This window comes from Xiphophorus hellerii, chromosome 13, assembly GCF_003331165.1.
Source record: "Xiphophorus hellerii strain 12219 chromosome 13, Xiphophorus_hellerii-4.1, whole genome shotgun sequence".
In the NCBI taxonomy this organism is placed as follows: domain Eukaryota; kingdom Metazoa; phylum Chordata; class Actinopteri; order Cyprinodontiformes; family Poeciliidae; genus Xiphophorus; species Xiphophorus hellerii.
This window is the reverse complement of record NC_045684.1, coordinates 3,617,173-3,632,241: the sequence shown is the minus strand read 5'-3', so window position 1 is coordinate 3,632,241 and position 15,069 is coordinate 3,617,173. Positions and strand designations below refer to the sequence as shown.

The 15,069-nt window shown below is 36.5% G+C and overlaps 2 protein-coding genes across 2 annotated transcripts; both read right to left on the bottom strand.

Moving 5' to 3' along the window:
• Positions 1-1,994: 1,994 nt before the first annotated feature.
• On the bottom strand, positions 1,995-5,266 carry LOC116730554 (hereditary hemochromatosis protein homolog). The gene is made up of 7 exons (XM_032579882.1): positions 4,870-5,266; positions 4,500-4,754; positions 4,140-4,412; positions 3,405-3,695; positions 3,200-3,328; positions 2,896-2,937; positions 1,995-2,490 (listed from the first exon to the last, which is right to left on the bottom strand). Exons 1-7 carry the CDS (start codon positions 4,928-4,930, stop codon positions 2,450-2,452), a joined length of 1,092 nt encoding a protein of 363 aa, XP_032435773.1. The 5' UTR covers positions 4,931-5,266; the 3' UTR covers positions 1,995-2,449.
• A 1,765-nt stretch (positions 5,267-7,031) lies between these two features.
• LOC116730553 (major histocompatibility complex class I-related gene protein-like) lies at positions 7,032-11,203 on the bottom strand. The gene is made up of 6 exons (XM_032579881.1): positions 10,676-11,203; positions 10,267-10,530; positions 9,889-10,173; positions 8,285-8,614; positions 7,841-7,936; positions 7,032-7,499 (listed from the first exon to the last, which is right to left on the bottom strand). The coding sequence occupies exons 1-6, from the start codon at positions 10,719-10,721 to the stop codon at positions 7,420-7,422; spliced, it is 1,101 nt and encodes a 366-aa protein (XP_032435772.1). The 5' UTR covers positions 10,722-11,203; the 3' UTR covers positions 7,032-7,419.
• Positions 11,204-15,069: the final 3,866 nt, after the last annotated feature.

The window sequence follows — 15,069 nt, the reverse complement described above, 5'->3', positions numbered from 1 at the left end:
ACACAGAAACCCAAATCCCTACACGCTGAGCTAGTTGCAAATCCTATTGAATGACAGAAAGTATAAACAGTTAGTTGCAGAAATATAGACCAAGAAAAGTTCAAAACTGAAATAACAGTCAACTGTCTTAGAAATGACAGAGAAAGGGAAAACAGGGTGACAAACAATGTATATAGAAAAAAATATGTACTAGGCTACATATAAATCTATTTAAATAACCCCATTATAAATTAATTCAATCTACTTATTTATCTTTTTGTCTGGCATACCTATGTCTGAGTCCTTAAACCTCTCCACCATTTACATTTTCTACAAGATCACATGGATTTGATATATTAGTAATTGACCAACTGCTGATAATAAATGTATTGACCCTCATTTCATGTTTTATGAAATGTCTGAAATGTCAGCTTAGCATCAGAATAATACAAGTTTATTGCCACTTAGCAGGTGGAATCTAAATGTTATGATGGCATCTGATTGGAAGGATATTGGGTTTAATGGTGCAATAAGTATAAGTTGGCTCTCAGTTTGCTTAAAAATCAACAGAACAATAAGAACTGGTTCTGTTTGCAGCACTGGTTAAGCAATGTAATTCCTTGATGGAAATGTTTCAGTGTTATTTGTACTTTCTTCAGCAGCACACCAGAGAGCAGCATTGGACAGATAGAATTTGTATTATTTAACAACGTCGATGCAAATCCTTTCTGCTTTGATTTTGTACCAGTTCCCTGAAAGTTCCCGAGAATTATCTAGAAGATTCCCTGTGAGGACTGGAACAACTGGAGACGTTTACTTATTATGTCTGCAGCGACACAAATCCCCAAAGATATGAAATAAGACACAAAAAAAGACTTAATGAATTGAACTGTTAGGTGGACATTTCTAAAGCATCTTTTTATATTTTATACATGATAAAAAAATAATTCCTCCACAAAAAAGTGACCTTCATGTACATAAATATTTATCTTTTAAAATGTGTCAACAAAGTTAAGATCTGAGCTAGATTTTTTTATTAGATATAAAAGTTGCAAAGTAGTACAGGACTGCTGTGTCTCTATAAACAACAAAAAGTAGGCTAGCACTACTGGTTTTACTGGTTCAGTAAAACCAGTTTTTCCCACTTTGTTGCACCGCAGCTGGCAGCTTCGGAGGATTCCCGAAGCTGCAATCAGAACCCAACTTCAGCAGCTGTTTCATCCAAACTATGAAAAACCTGACAGTGGACATGTGTGTCCATGAGAGCCGCTCACTGAAACATGTTCTGTCTGAGGACCCACACAAAAAATAATAGTCAGGAATTATTGCATTATTTTCTAATAAAGTTGCTAAACTTCAGCTCACTGATAAAGTACTCCTGTTAATTCCTGTAAAGCACTTTGTATTGCCTTGTTGCTGAAAATGTGCTATATAAATAAAATTACCTTTACTCATAGGACGCCATCTTTTTTACAGCCAACTAGAGTGCAATGTTAACCAACCAATAGGCAGAAGTTGCCTTCTGCCTTCTCCTAGTGCTAACTAGAAACAACCAATCAGAGCCAGGAGGCGGGTCTTAGCACTGTCAATCACAATGTTCTATGGCACTGCTCATCTTTCCCTCTCCATCCCCCCTTGCTCTCTGCTAAGCTGCAGCTAGCATAGCCTGTTGTGAATGTCTAGTTAGCACAGCAGATAAATGGTTTTCCTGCTGTTTATCTGCCATTAGCACATTTAGCTGTGAGTACAAGACATTGATTTGCATTGCAAAGACAGTTTTCTTGGCTCTAACTGGCTGTTTTTGGTTGTTTCTTCAGATGGCAATAGCAGCTCAGGAGGAGGTGGAGGAGATTGATCTTTTCACTGATTATTTGTCTCATATCAGACTGTCACAACATGGTGACTGTTTTAACAAATATGTAGAAAAAACATACATATTTTATAAATGTGACGTACTGCGCCTTTAACTAGGATGTGGATACTCAATTGAATAAACTCAAGGACAGGAAGCAAACTATATGATGACAACATATACCCTTTAATTAATAACATACTAAACAGAAACATTGATCAAAATATAGAACAAGAAGAAGTTAATTGAGAATTATATCTTTCCGATAATATAGTGATTTCATAATTGCCATACAAACCAAATTATTTCAAGAAAGTCATAGCTACATAGAGTACAAGTTATTGAATCAGGTAAGATACTGTAAAGAAGAAACTGTCTTCTTTCATTCATTAAAAGATTGCTTTGATATCAGTTTATTAAAAAAAGTTAAAGCAAAATATGTAACAAGTTATTACTATTTTCCAGTATGCTGCCTGTTTAACTTTTCACTGAAAGAGACGTCACACAATAATATTTTTAAGGAATCGCAGGCAGTGTTGGTTAAATAACATTATTCACAATTCCAGCGCTGTATCCGTTCTTCTGATCCCACTCAAAAAACAGACTTTGATCACAAACTTACTCTAAATCCAAATGATGTTGACAATTTTGTATGGTGGCTGTCAAGAACGAAAAAACAGAAATCTTAATTATTTGAAAATAATCCTGGTGTAGTCTTGTTTCAGATTTTAAAATCCATGATGCAATTCTATTAAAATGCATCATTAAAAGGCTGGAGTCAATAAAAAACTTGTTCAGATTAAAAAGTAATGTATATTTCTATTTATCAGGCTATATATTTCCAGCATAGACATCCATTACATATAATCCACTACTACTCAGTTCTGATAAAATGTAAAAAATAGGTTTTTGAAAAAGTACATGTTTTAGTTTCACAATGCAATTGCTTCAACATATACACAGAACTCAAGCAATAACTTTTATGCACATCATGTCCAATGAATAAAATAAGAAATATTTTAGCAATTATATATGGGTCAGTGTGTGTGCACTGAAAAACTTACTTGGATAGTTGGGATATGAAGGTCTGTCATTGAAATGTGAGGCTAGTAGGAAAAAAAACATTAGTATTTTATCACAATACAATATATTTACAATGTAGCTCGTTCATGTGAAAACAACACAACACTTAGTAATTAACTTGAACTTTTACATTACATTAATAACTTTCAACTTAGCAGGTGTCAATACAAATGGGGTTTAAATTACAAATATGAAGAATTTTTCACTCATATTTAACATCTTCTTTTGTTGTAAAGTATATAAAAAAGTTAATAGTCAGTATATAAAAAATGTTCAAGTGTGTACCGTTTAGAGAATTTTTCCAAAGGAAGAGTCCAGTTATGCAGAAACACAGCAAAATCAATCCGACAACAAGTCCAGTGGCCAAATCAGCAGGAAACTTGGAGGAAGAGGATGGAGGCTCTGGATCTGAAGCTAGGATTAGACATTCTTTTTATGACAAGGTTAAAGAATAGATATTTAATCTGTGCAATTTGTGATGAGAGCTTACCATCCTCAGTAATTTCCTTTTTCAGTCTGGTTAGTTTGGTTTTATTACCAAGCCTAAACACACAGTCATATCTCTTCCAGTCTTCAGATGCGATTGATGAAACATTCAGGTAAACACTCATCTGGTAAGTGTTATCGTTGTTTGGGAGGATCTCACTGGGCTCCTTATCATTTTGAATCTCCATTCCATCTCTCATCCAGAACATCCGAGCTGCGTTTGGGTAGAAACCTGTGGCAAAACAGTTGACAAGAGAGGAAGGGGTCTTCTGGAGGAGAACAACAGAAGTGAGGTCTGTAGGAAGGAGACAACAGAGAGGAGAGGACAGAGGATAAAGAAAAGAAAAGTAAAATGTTTAGGGAAAAACAAGAGGGCAGCAATAACATAAATGGAAGATATATGAATCTTGCCCTTTGACTGCTGGAGTAATGCAGTGCCTTGCAAAAGTGTTTCACCCTCCTTGTTTTTGTGTCAAAACACCAACTGATTGGACAAGCAGCAGACGCCTTAGCAAAGTTTTTCTGACCACATTGGCTTCTGAAAGAAGTCTGTATCTTGCTTTACTGTTTTGCCACTAAAATCTGGTCTTTATTTTGTCTTACGGAAAGTTAACAGATATAAAGTGAAAAAATAACCAGTTTTATGGTCTGTTGATGTTTGGTGCTACATTAAATCTAAAGCTGAAGAAAATCAGAAACTGAATGCCGCATTAAGCTGATAAAACAATGCACCACATACCTTCTCTCTGCAGAGCGCTGCGAATCACAAACTCGTTTAGCACCTTAGGGCAAGTCAGTGACAGAAACACCTTTGTGTTGTTTAATCTCTGCTGGTCTAAATTCAATTCCAGTGTAAAGTTTTCAGCCACAGTATGCTGAGCAGTCCAAGTCAGATTTTTGAAGTCTAGTTTCATAAAATCTTCTCCATTGTAGCCACACTTCTGAAAAGTGACAACTTCAGCAGACTTTTCATCCATTTCACAGCCGCTCATACACTGTAAAACATGAACAGCTAAGACAGACAAGATTAGAAAAGTAGAGTGAGTTGTTTTAAAAAAAAGAGTATTTAACATTTAAATATCAGGTAAGAGCACAGTACCTTCAGTTCGGTTTAGATTTGCTGTCTTATTAAAGTAGGATATTGTAAGGTTTTCCAGAGAGTTGAATGTTTCTTTAGAGAATATCGTCGACTGATTGGAATCTGATATGTTGTTCCAGAGATTTGAGCTTTGTTTTCTAATTCCATTGCTGTCATAGTAATCCACTTGGATGTCGTCAATTACTGTTGTATACAGGTTTGGAAGATTTTTGATCCCAGTTGATATAATGGCAAAAAACGTCAGTGAATTTTTGACTGTGGAGAAAAGATGTTAGATTATTCACTTATATGGTCAGTTAACATCAGCCTACACAAATCCCCATCCATACATAAATGGTTACATTAGCGACATTAAAACTGGTTACTATACCTGATGATGAAGCCTGGCAGAGAAGAAGCAATATTATTATTTTGTTTGTATGAAGCCACATCTTTTCTAGGAAACCAAGCTGTTAAATCATCTCAGTGAAGTACATCTGTTAAGCTGAGAGCAAAACCAAAGAACAAGCAAAGCAACTACAGATACTTGAAACAAGAGCCGCCTTCAATCACATTACCTGCCCCTTCCACAGCGTTTGAGGAGGAATAGAAGCAGGAACATTAATCAACAATGAGATGTTGATATATGTTTAACAGTGTCATCTGTTGATTTCTGAAGGTGTAACTTATATTTCCATTTTCCATTAAAAAGACTTATTTTGGATAATGTGATAGTGCTAGAAGGAAGAGAGAAAAACAACTTAAGAATGTCTTCACAGTTGTATGGTGTTATGCTTTCCTGTTAGACTGTGACATTGATGAATGATTTCACTTTGAATGTTTCCTGAAACTGTCTAGTAGACATCCTTCATGTATTTCACACCTGATCTCATCAAACTGGATTTGATGCCAAACAGGTAGCATACTCCACCTTGGCTTTTGTTTTATTTGTTGCTGCTATTTCTCTTGGCTCAGTCTTGATTTTTTTCTGTCTTCTTTTTTAAAAATAAATACCTGCCCATGTAAAATATACTTTGAATTTGGCTTGTTTTTAAATGATTTGGTGCTGTTTTCTAACTAAATTTAATTTCATATTATTATATTGATTTAAAAAATGTGTGTACTGGATGTTGTGGTGATGCAGGGGTTAAGCACGCAGGACGCAGTAGCTCCACATGTAGCAAACGTGGTCAGTGTTTGTGGAAGTAAACATGAATGGTTCTGGTGGAGCATATCTTGTCTTCTAAAAGTTGGAGCCAGCATGTTAACAACTTAATCCTTGTTATCGTCCACCATGGTTATTTTTTTCCCCGTTTCTGCGTGTCAGGATGCAGAACAGTGACTTTTGTCAAGTATTAATGACGTATAGGTCGGATGAATGCGACCTGGCCGTACAGACACAGGTCACATTTTAAAAGATCAGACACGTATCAGATTCAGGAACACATATCAAAGTAGTCTGGGTCTCATTTATAAAAAATGCAACATGTATCTGATCTTGTCTGACTGTCATGACAAGATTAGATACATGTCGCATAAAGGTAAAAAAATGTTGGATTTGGGTCACTTCAGGCTGCAGCGTGAATTTATTCTAAAATGCCCTCAGGTGTGAGTGTGAGTGAGTGTATGCATGGTTACTAGTTGTGTGTCTTTGTGTTTCCAGCACTGCAGTTAACTGGGCTGGCAAGCTTTCTACAGTGTTCTTTGTGTGGTCAGGACATTCTGATCAAATAAGTTTTATCTGCCTGAAAAAATAAAGATCCAAACACAATGAAAAACAAATTAAGACAGTGTATTGTTGTTTCTGTTTTGGTCTGACAAGGGTCTAGCTTATTAAAGATTACCAACAAATTTATAGCTTATGATTTCTAATCAAATGAATGATACTATGTAATCTGAACCAGAAGTATTTTAGCCTAGAGGGAGTTTCTTTGTCAAAAGAAGAATAAAGTCGAGCAAAGAAGAAAAGCAGGAAATAAAAACAGCTCAGATAATGAATGTTTGGCATCAAATTACCTTTAACAAGATTTAATACAGGATCAATTAAAGCATGTTTTAAAGTCACAAAAAGATAATACCCACAGAAAAATTATTTCAGTTCCCCTAATAGCTTTGCTCATCACTTCAAAGGTGGATCCACCCTGTAGGGAAAGTTCATTTCAAATGCTTGACATTTTATTCTTTTAGTCATCAACCACAACTTCTTGGAATGGCAGGTGTGGTTAGGAATGAAGATATACCAGCAAACTAAAAACTTTGTCTCGTTTCAGTTCTTCCTTCAGCATAAAATATACATAGAGCACTAGCATACCTAAAAACAGAGAGACATGTTTCTTGCTAATGTAAAGAAACGGTCTAATGATTACAAGTGTGGGGATAAAAAATGTTTTTTAACTAAATGCTCAGATATTTAGAGCAGAGTTTCACCTCTGCCCGGCTGATCATTGTTATGTCTGCTTTCAATTGGTGATCACACGGCCCCTCCTCCTCACCTGGCTACTTAATGCTCCCTTCATCACCTGCAGTTTGAGGCCTCCACCTTGATCGAAACAGCTTCTCTGGTAGGTTTGTAAAACAGTTGATGTGCTGCTCTCAGCCACATGGAGAGAAAATGGCCTCAAAATACCTGTGCTTGTGTAATACTGACAACTTTTGAACTTACAAGGTTTTTTTTGTACTTTGTTCAATCAAAATATTGCATGCTGAATTCATTGCTACACGGACAAAGAAAAAATTGTTTAATAGAAAAAAAACACTTCCTTCAACTACAATACAAAATACAATGTAATTACAATACAAAATAAATGGTTTTCTTAAATTAGGCAGAGTTTAATACATCTTTACAGACTTGCAATGAAGAACTCAAAATGTTTTGAATGCAAACTTGGTTTATTCAATCAAAGTTACTGAACATAATAGTCTCTTCTGCTCTAAACTTGTTTTAACTGTTAGAGTCCAGATTTGACTTCAGTCTGGTTTCTTGATTGAGTCTCTCAGACAATTCAATGCTGTTGATGGGAGCTGTAAGGTTAAAAAAAAGAGTTAATCTTTAGACGAATCTACAATATAAATTGTTTATGTTAATAAGCGATAAACAATAAGGGGCAAGGAATTTGTCAATAAATCAAATGCAAGATCCATCACACTTTTAAGAAGTGCTAAAATGAGTATAAATAAACAAATCTGGGAAAAGATAGATTTACACTTTATTTGAGTCTTGCTCATTACTTGTACTGAAAATGGTAAATACAGAACCCCAAAATTATTTTTGTGTTCGTAGATGTCATAATTTGAATAAAACAAGTTTAGTTTTTAGTTGAGATTATGAGTCTTGTCCAGCTCATCACTGGAGGTTTCCTTACCTTTCCTATTTTTGATGACTGTAAATCCAACAGCAGCAACAATTATAACAAAAACCCCTGCAGCAGTGATCCCAACTATCATGCCAATGGGCTTTTCTGGACAGAAAAAAAGACAACAGATACAGATAAACATGTTTACTAAGAGATGCATAAACTGTAGATTAAGCTCTACTGAAAACTGTTAAGAAATCAGTATATAATAGTACTAGGGAATAATATCTTGAAAGTCTGTTACTGGATTTATAAAGTAATTTTAACCTCTTTTGAAGAGGTTCAATAATGCAGGAGAATAAGGTTGCATTTGAATGCCAGATACACCTTTTTTTCAGTGCAAGGGTTGTCAGAGCAATCAGGGTTAAAATGACAAAAAAACAGATGTGTTGTTGAAAAAGTTGTGTTAATTAAACTTAAAAACATTATAACAAACAGAACATCTTTTCTTACCCTCTTCATTATGTTTCTGCATCTTTCCCCAGTTGCTTTGGATCTTTTCTTTCTCCAGTCTGCTGACAACATCATCTTTAACATCCACCAAATGAAACACACACTCATATCTTTCCCAATCTTCAGGGTTCACAGATGAAACATTAATGTTTGCTCTCATCTGGAAGGTGTTATCCTGGTTACAGAGGATCTCTGTTTTGTCCACACCGTCCTGAATCTCCTCTCCATCCTTCCTCCAGAACATCGCAGCTTTGTTGGGATAGAAACCAGTAGCGGAGCAGCTGACTGGAGAGTCAGGAGACTTCTGGAGGAGAAACACTGAGGGAAGAACTGAGGAGACAGATGGCAGCTTCAGCTCTACCATCAAATTATTTTCTATTATGTAAAACTGAATTTTTTTTTTAAAATGTATGGAACGCTTGTACTTCCTGCGGAGGATGAGAAGAGCACACCTGCCCTCGCCCATCCTCAAGACGTTCTACAGAAGCACCATAGAGAGCATTCTGACCAGCTGCCTCTCTGTGTGGTGTGGAGGCTGCAGCGCCTCCGACTGGAAGAACGTGAGGAGAGTGGTGCGGACAGCAGAGAGGATCATCGGGGCCCCCCTTCCCTCCATTCAGGACATTTCATCCCAGCGCTGCGTGTCCCGAGGCCGAAACATCATCAGTGACCCCTCACACCCCACCATGGACTGTTCTCCCTGCTGCCCTCTGGAAAGAGGTTCCGCAGCATCCGGTGCAGGTCCACCAGGTTCCGAAACAGCTTTTTCCCACTTGCCATCAGACTGCTGAACTCTTAACTGGACTGCACTCAAAATCTGGTCTCCACTTCATACCGCGCACATGTACAGAGCTAAGTAACTTCCATTTTACTGTCAGTCCTGCACTTTATATTTTATATTCATATTTATATTCATATTTTATACTGTATTTTATTTTATTTTATTCTGGAGTAACCTCACAACATTGGAACCTCAAAACACTGTCCTGAGCCGTATGCAACGAAATTTCATTCTGTATACACCCTGTGCATGCAAAATGACAATAAAGTCAGTCTAAGTCTAAGTCTGAGTCTAAGAAATGTGAAAATCATGAAAAACTCTAAAAGCAGTTAGACACAAAACAATATCACTTTTTTTCATAAAATATTTAGCTCTGAGATAGACGAAAAAATCACAAACAGTATAATCATTAACAAAAAAACATGACAAAGGAAATAAATGATACAAGAGAAATCATGAATACAACAATTAAAAAATAAATCTTTTGGGAATGAATGACTAAAACTGTCTGTTTTATAAATTAATAATTATCCTGACAACAATGTACAAAAAAAGAAGAAAAAAAGAGGAGCAGATTACACAGTTAAGTTGTAACAGTCTGGAAAAAATTATCCACTCCAGATTTATGTAGCTCAGATTTTGGTGGTTTTTATGGCCCGTCCAACATGTTGTAATCAATTGATGAAAAGTCAGTTTAAGTTTTAATGTATTTTTTTCAGTATACTGAATCTGTGTAAATGTGACACTAGAAATGTGACCACTGCGCTCTATCTCAGCCTGGTGAATGTAAAATGTTTGATCACACCATGAGGCTCCGACTCACCGGTGCTCTGCAGAGGGCCTTCGTTATTGGCCATATATTTCTTCAGCCAATCAGGGCATATTTGATTTAAGAAGTCCTTGTTGCGCTTCAAATGGTATGTAGATTCATCAGCTTCCCATTTTGGTTTGATGCTGGCAGCCTGGGGAGTTTGAGGAATCCATGTCAACTTCTTTGGGTCAAATTTGATGAAGTCGGCTCCATTATATCCAAACTGTAAAAACGAGGTGGTTTCTTTTGTCTTTTCCTCCCATTTACAGCCAATAATAACCTGTAAAATGTGAACAGCTGGAGGAGAAAACAGAAACTGAGATTATGGAACAAATTTATTAATGGTAAGTCATTGCAGCTCAATTATGAATATGAGTCTCTTTGCTGTACCTTCACTCTGGTTCAGGTCCGTTAATATTCCCATCTTAACCTTGAGATAATCAGACATTATTTCAAAACATTGTTCAATATACCAATCAGCAATCTGTGACTCAATGTTTATTAATTTTTGACCATATTTTGGGTTTGCTCTAATATTTTTGTTGCTGTCGCAGTAACTTGTTGGCAGCTTATCCACCTGGGTGGTGGTTACAAAGTCTGGAAAATGAGGGAGTCCAGAAGAGGCAGTAACCAAAACTGTCAGCGAGTGTTTTTCTAGAAGAGAGGTTTAAATGTTCAGCTTGATACAGACATGTTCGACTTCAGCAGGTTTTTGAATGGAGCAAATTATGAAAGTCAAAGTAAACTACAAGGGATAAAAATAGACAAGATTTTTAAAAAGGGAAAAGCAAAAACTTACCAGGTGATGAAGTGCCACATAACAGCAGAAAAATTAACATCCTCATGTTGTCACACAAAAGATAAGTGGTGATGTTAGGACTGAAATCCTTTACTTTTCCTCAGAAACTGTTCATCTAAAAGGAAAAGAATGTTCTTTTGAGAATCCTTGCTTCGTAAAATAGAAAATGTGTAACAACCAGAAAGAAAAGCGATAAAACCTGATTGAATAAATTGTCCAAACTGATTCGCATCAGCACCACATCTGGTGCGTCATGTCAGATGATCCGGTCCTGATTTTATGGCTTCCTCACAACAAAGAACAGCTGCTTTCTTGAAAGACGGCCTCTCACCACCAAGCACCGACAGAGCACCACACTTTACTGTATAATATCTGAAGGTGGTTTAACTTGCAAATGAATATTGCAAATTTTAAAAATTTGATTGGTTTTAACTCAGAAATTAAAGTTCATGAAGTTGATATAACAACAAGAAACAAGTTGTCTAATCATTGTTTTTTTAAGTTCATTAATGGCAAATTGTGAGTTTTAACTTCAGGCAAGGCAACTTTATTTATATAGCACCTTTCAGCCAAAGACAATTCAAAGTGCTTGTACAACAAAGTTCAAAACAACATACAACAAGAAGATAATAATAATAAAATTAAATTAAAAACCCAGCAGATTAAAGATAAACATTACAATTTTGAATATAGTTTTAAAAAACAATGTAACAACCAGAACGTAATGCTGTAATTTAAACCAAGTAATTATTTCACAATATAGGTATGAAAAAAAAACTGCCTCACATTGTAAAAGAGAACATATTTCTCTATTAATTTTACTCAAGTTAAAATAACAACTTATTTTACATAATTCTTGTTTCAAATTACATAAACAATAATTCTGATCATATAATGAATTTTATTAAACACCACAATGAATTCTGCTCAAAAACATTTAGTGTGAACAGAACATTATCCTCAAGCTTTGCAAACTGTCAGCTGCATTAAATGAACATTTGCCTTAATAACAAACAAGAGGCAGATCAATGATCAATGATCAATCACTTCCATCTCAGGATACAAAAACATGCCGCTAAGCACACTGGGAAATTGTTCCCTCTCCTGTCTGTTTTTTCTTTCTATTTTTTTTATGCTAACCTAAAAATTCCAGTTTACTCAGCTCTTGTAGTTTTGACAAAATTAATAAAAAAAATTTTAACACAACTTACTACTTACTGTAAGTTTATCTTTTCACAAACTCACACATTTAGGTTCAAAATCTAAAACTCAGATCTGATAAATTTAATTTATTTAAAGAGTAGGAGACAGTAGAAACAACTAAATTTGACTCAAATGTTTTTGCAGTGTTCAGACTCATCAGCCTCACCTTTCATTTTTAGGACTTCGGTCTGCCAGTCACTAAACATTTGTCGTGAAGCCGGTTTGTCACCTTAGCAACCATTTCTATCCTGCGTTGATGAAATGAGGAAGTTATGGTTAAATACTAACCTTGAGTGAACTCCTGGCATTGATTTATGCTAAAAGTGCACTACGTCAACATTTCATGTTTGGAAAATAATCTGTATTTTCTATTTGTATCAGACGTAACTAATGTAACTGAATTGTTTGTGTCATCATTTGCAGCATTTTTGTCATTTTCATCATTTCTGTCAGGTGAAGGTGGAGTTGCTGGACAAGCCCATATAAATGTAAGGAGATTTCTGCCATGTCACTTGCAGCTTCATGTAAAAAGTTTGTATTTAGAAAGAAATTTTGTGAACTACAGAATCTGCTCATCTCACCTTAATTACTGTTGGCTGGGTGAGCTGTTTGTGTTTTGTTAGGGATGTAAGGGATTGTAATGAGAGCTTGGGAGACAAGGACCAACTGGTGACAGCAGGCAACAGAGAACAACAGATGATCTGATAAAGAAACAGACGAACAAAGGAGCGTTTTGTGAAGTGCATCAATCCTTTCACTGATTTGCTCGTATTGCTGCTGTTACTATTTATCTTCTTTTAGCTCCTGTGTGGCTTGAGCTCACTAAGAATCTGAATCCAGGCCCCCGATCAGCAAACCATTCATCATTTCTTTATGTGAGTGTCAGGTCTAAAATACCTATTAGAGACAATTTAACAAACACAAGAAAGACAAGAGAGTTAGATTCTTTTATACTCGCGAGGAGAGCAGACAGAGAGATGTTTCCAGTTACAAATCTCCGACTACTCTGGAAACACATCTGTCTGTTCCTCTCTTTTATTGATCTTTAGGAAACCCTGCCACACGGGGCGCTGCAACTCTAAAAGGGTGGAGTCAAAGCATTCATCACATGGTTGCAGCGCTAAATAATATTCACTTCTAGACACATGTTATCTATACTCTAAATCTTTCTTGCTCCAGGCCCGGTGTGAAACAAGACACATTGCATAGCTTCAAAGCAACGGCTTTGTATCACAAAGCAGCACAGAGCAATTAACACCTCTGTCTTGTAGGAAGTCCTGCAGGGCAACAGCTGCTGAGAGTAGCTGTCACCCCTATTTCCCAGGGCAGTCTCAGGATAGAATCAAAGTTATTTAACACACAGAAACATTATCTAAATGTAACTACAAGGCTACATGATACAACAAATATTTGATAATTACTAAAAATACAATTTACCTAACAGTGAGATACTTGAATATATATGTAATTACATCAGGTATGTAGGGATTAACACACCTAACACTTATGAAGTGAAACCAGATTTTTGTCTTTGCTAAAACCTGCTTATCAAACCGCATATCAGATAAAGTTCAGACTTGTTGAAATAGATTTGATCCAATGACGGTTTTGTTTCTGAGTGGTTGAAACTCTTTACATGGAGGTGAATTTACACAGTATAAAATAACTTTCTTTAGAAAAACACAATATAGATTTGTGGCTAAGCTAAGAAACAAACTTTGGGTTTGGAAAAAACCCAAAGGTTGGGGGTGGGACTAATGGCCGGGCCCTTTATACACAAATAATAAAGCTCATGATAATTTAACTTTACAACACAGACATGCCCACAACAGTGGAGTTTACAAGTTTCACCACCACAGAGAGCGACTGTCATTCTAAAATCCATCTGACATGAAGTACAACAAACCAAGAGAACAACAGAAACATCAGGCTACTGGTCACTCATGATGAAACAACACAAATTCAAATCAGTTCAAAACCAAGGATAGCGATCAGATCATTTTAACTCTTTATCAATTTCAACTGAAGCTATGTTTATTGTTGTTGCAATGAACCAAGCAAGCAGCAGCGCGTGTTGAAGCGCGTACGCAGCGTCTTTCGCCGCTTGCGCAGCGTGTCGCAGCCCCTCATGCAACTCTGGATGTTTGTAACTCAGCGCGGATTGGCTTGTCCTTGCTCTATTTTACCATCCTTTTCAGTTTGCCTCTCCATGGAGCTCCACTCATGCTAACTTAGTCCGTAAAAATGCTCTATCTAGTTTGCCACTTGTTGCCAAGTGACTGATGATGACCTTGGTGGATGGCTGGTGACAAGCTTTACCCAGAATACACTTGGAGACGATATGGATGATCCACTTGTAAATTTGGATCAAGTGGATCCAAATTTACAAGTTTAATTCAATATTTTACACCCACTATGTCACTAAAATCAGTCGGACTTGTAAAGTTTTTAGCAACCATGAATCAACAATGACGGGGGCAGCCCTACTATATAATCTACTGGGGCCCCATCTTATATAATCCTACATACACCATACTTAACAGCAGAGGGCCCAACTTTTCTAGCTCTCATCACACGTAATAAAGGCTTGGATCCCTGAAGTCATATTCTGGCCCCTGGCCCTCAAGGCCAAGGCCAGGGGCCCACCGCCACCCCAGCCCCCTGAAGCTCCTCCCCTGCTTGGTGTAGATATGAACCTTCAGAAAACTTTTGAATATTGTATCAGCCAGCCCTGCAAGACCTTCTTCTATCCTCAACATTTCCCAAATCTTCCCAATTCTCCCCCTTTCAGACCCAGGAAAGCTGCTCCATGTCTTTGTCTTCTCCACATGCCCACCAAACTGAGGAGCACTTTCTTAGAGGTTTATTGATATCTCTTTTATTTTGTTATTTATCCATTGTAAATGTTTGTTTTGTTGTTAACCCTTTGAGACTGCAAAATCAAAAGAGCAATATCAGTATAGCGTATTATTTGTACTATTGCACTCCTAAAAGGGGCTGTAAATAGTCGTTTCGATCACAAATGTTAAGGTTTTGCAGACAGGAACTTGGAAAGAGCATGAGAAAAGATTTATTGAAATAAAATTGAAAACTTGCCAGACAGAAGAAGGGCAACAACTGTTATTAAGAATAATTGTCAAAGCTTTACTAGGTTGAAAAACATGCCTCAAAAAATAAAATGCTGAAATAGA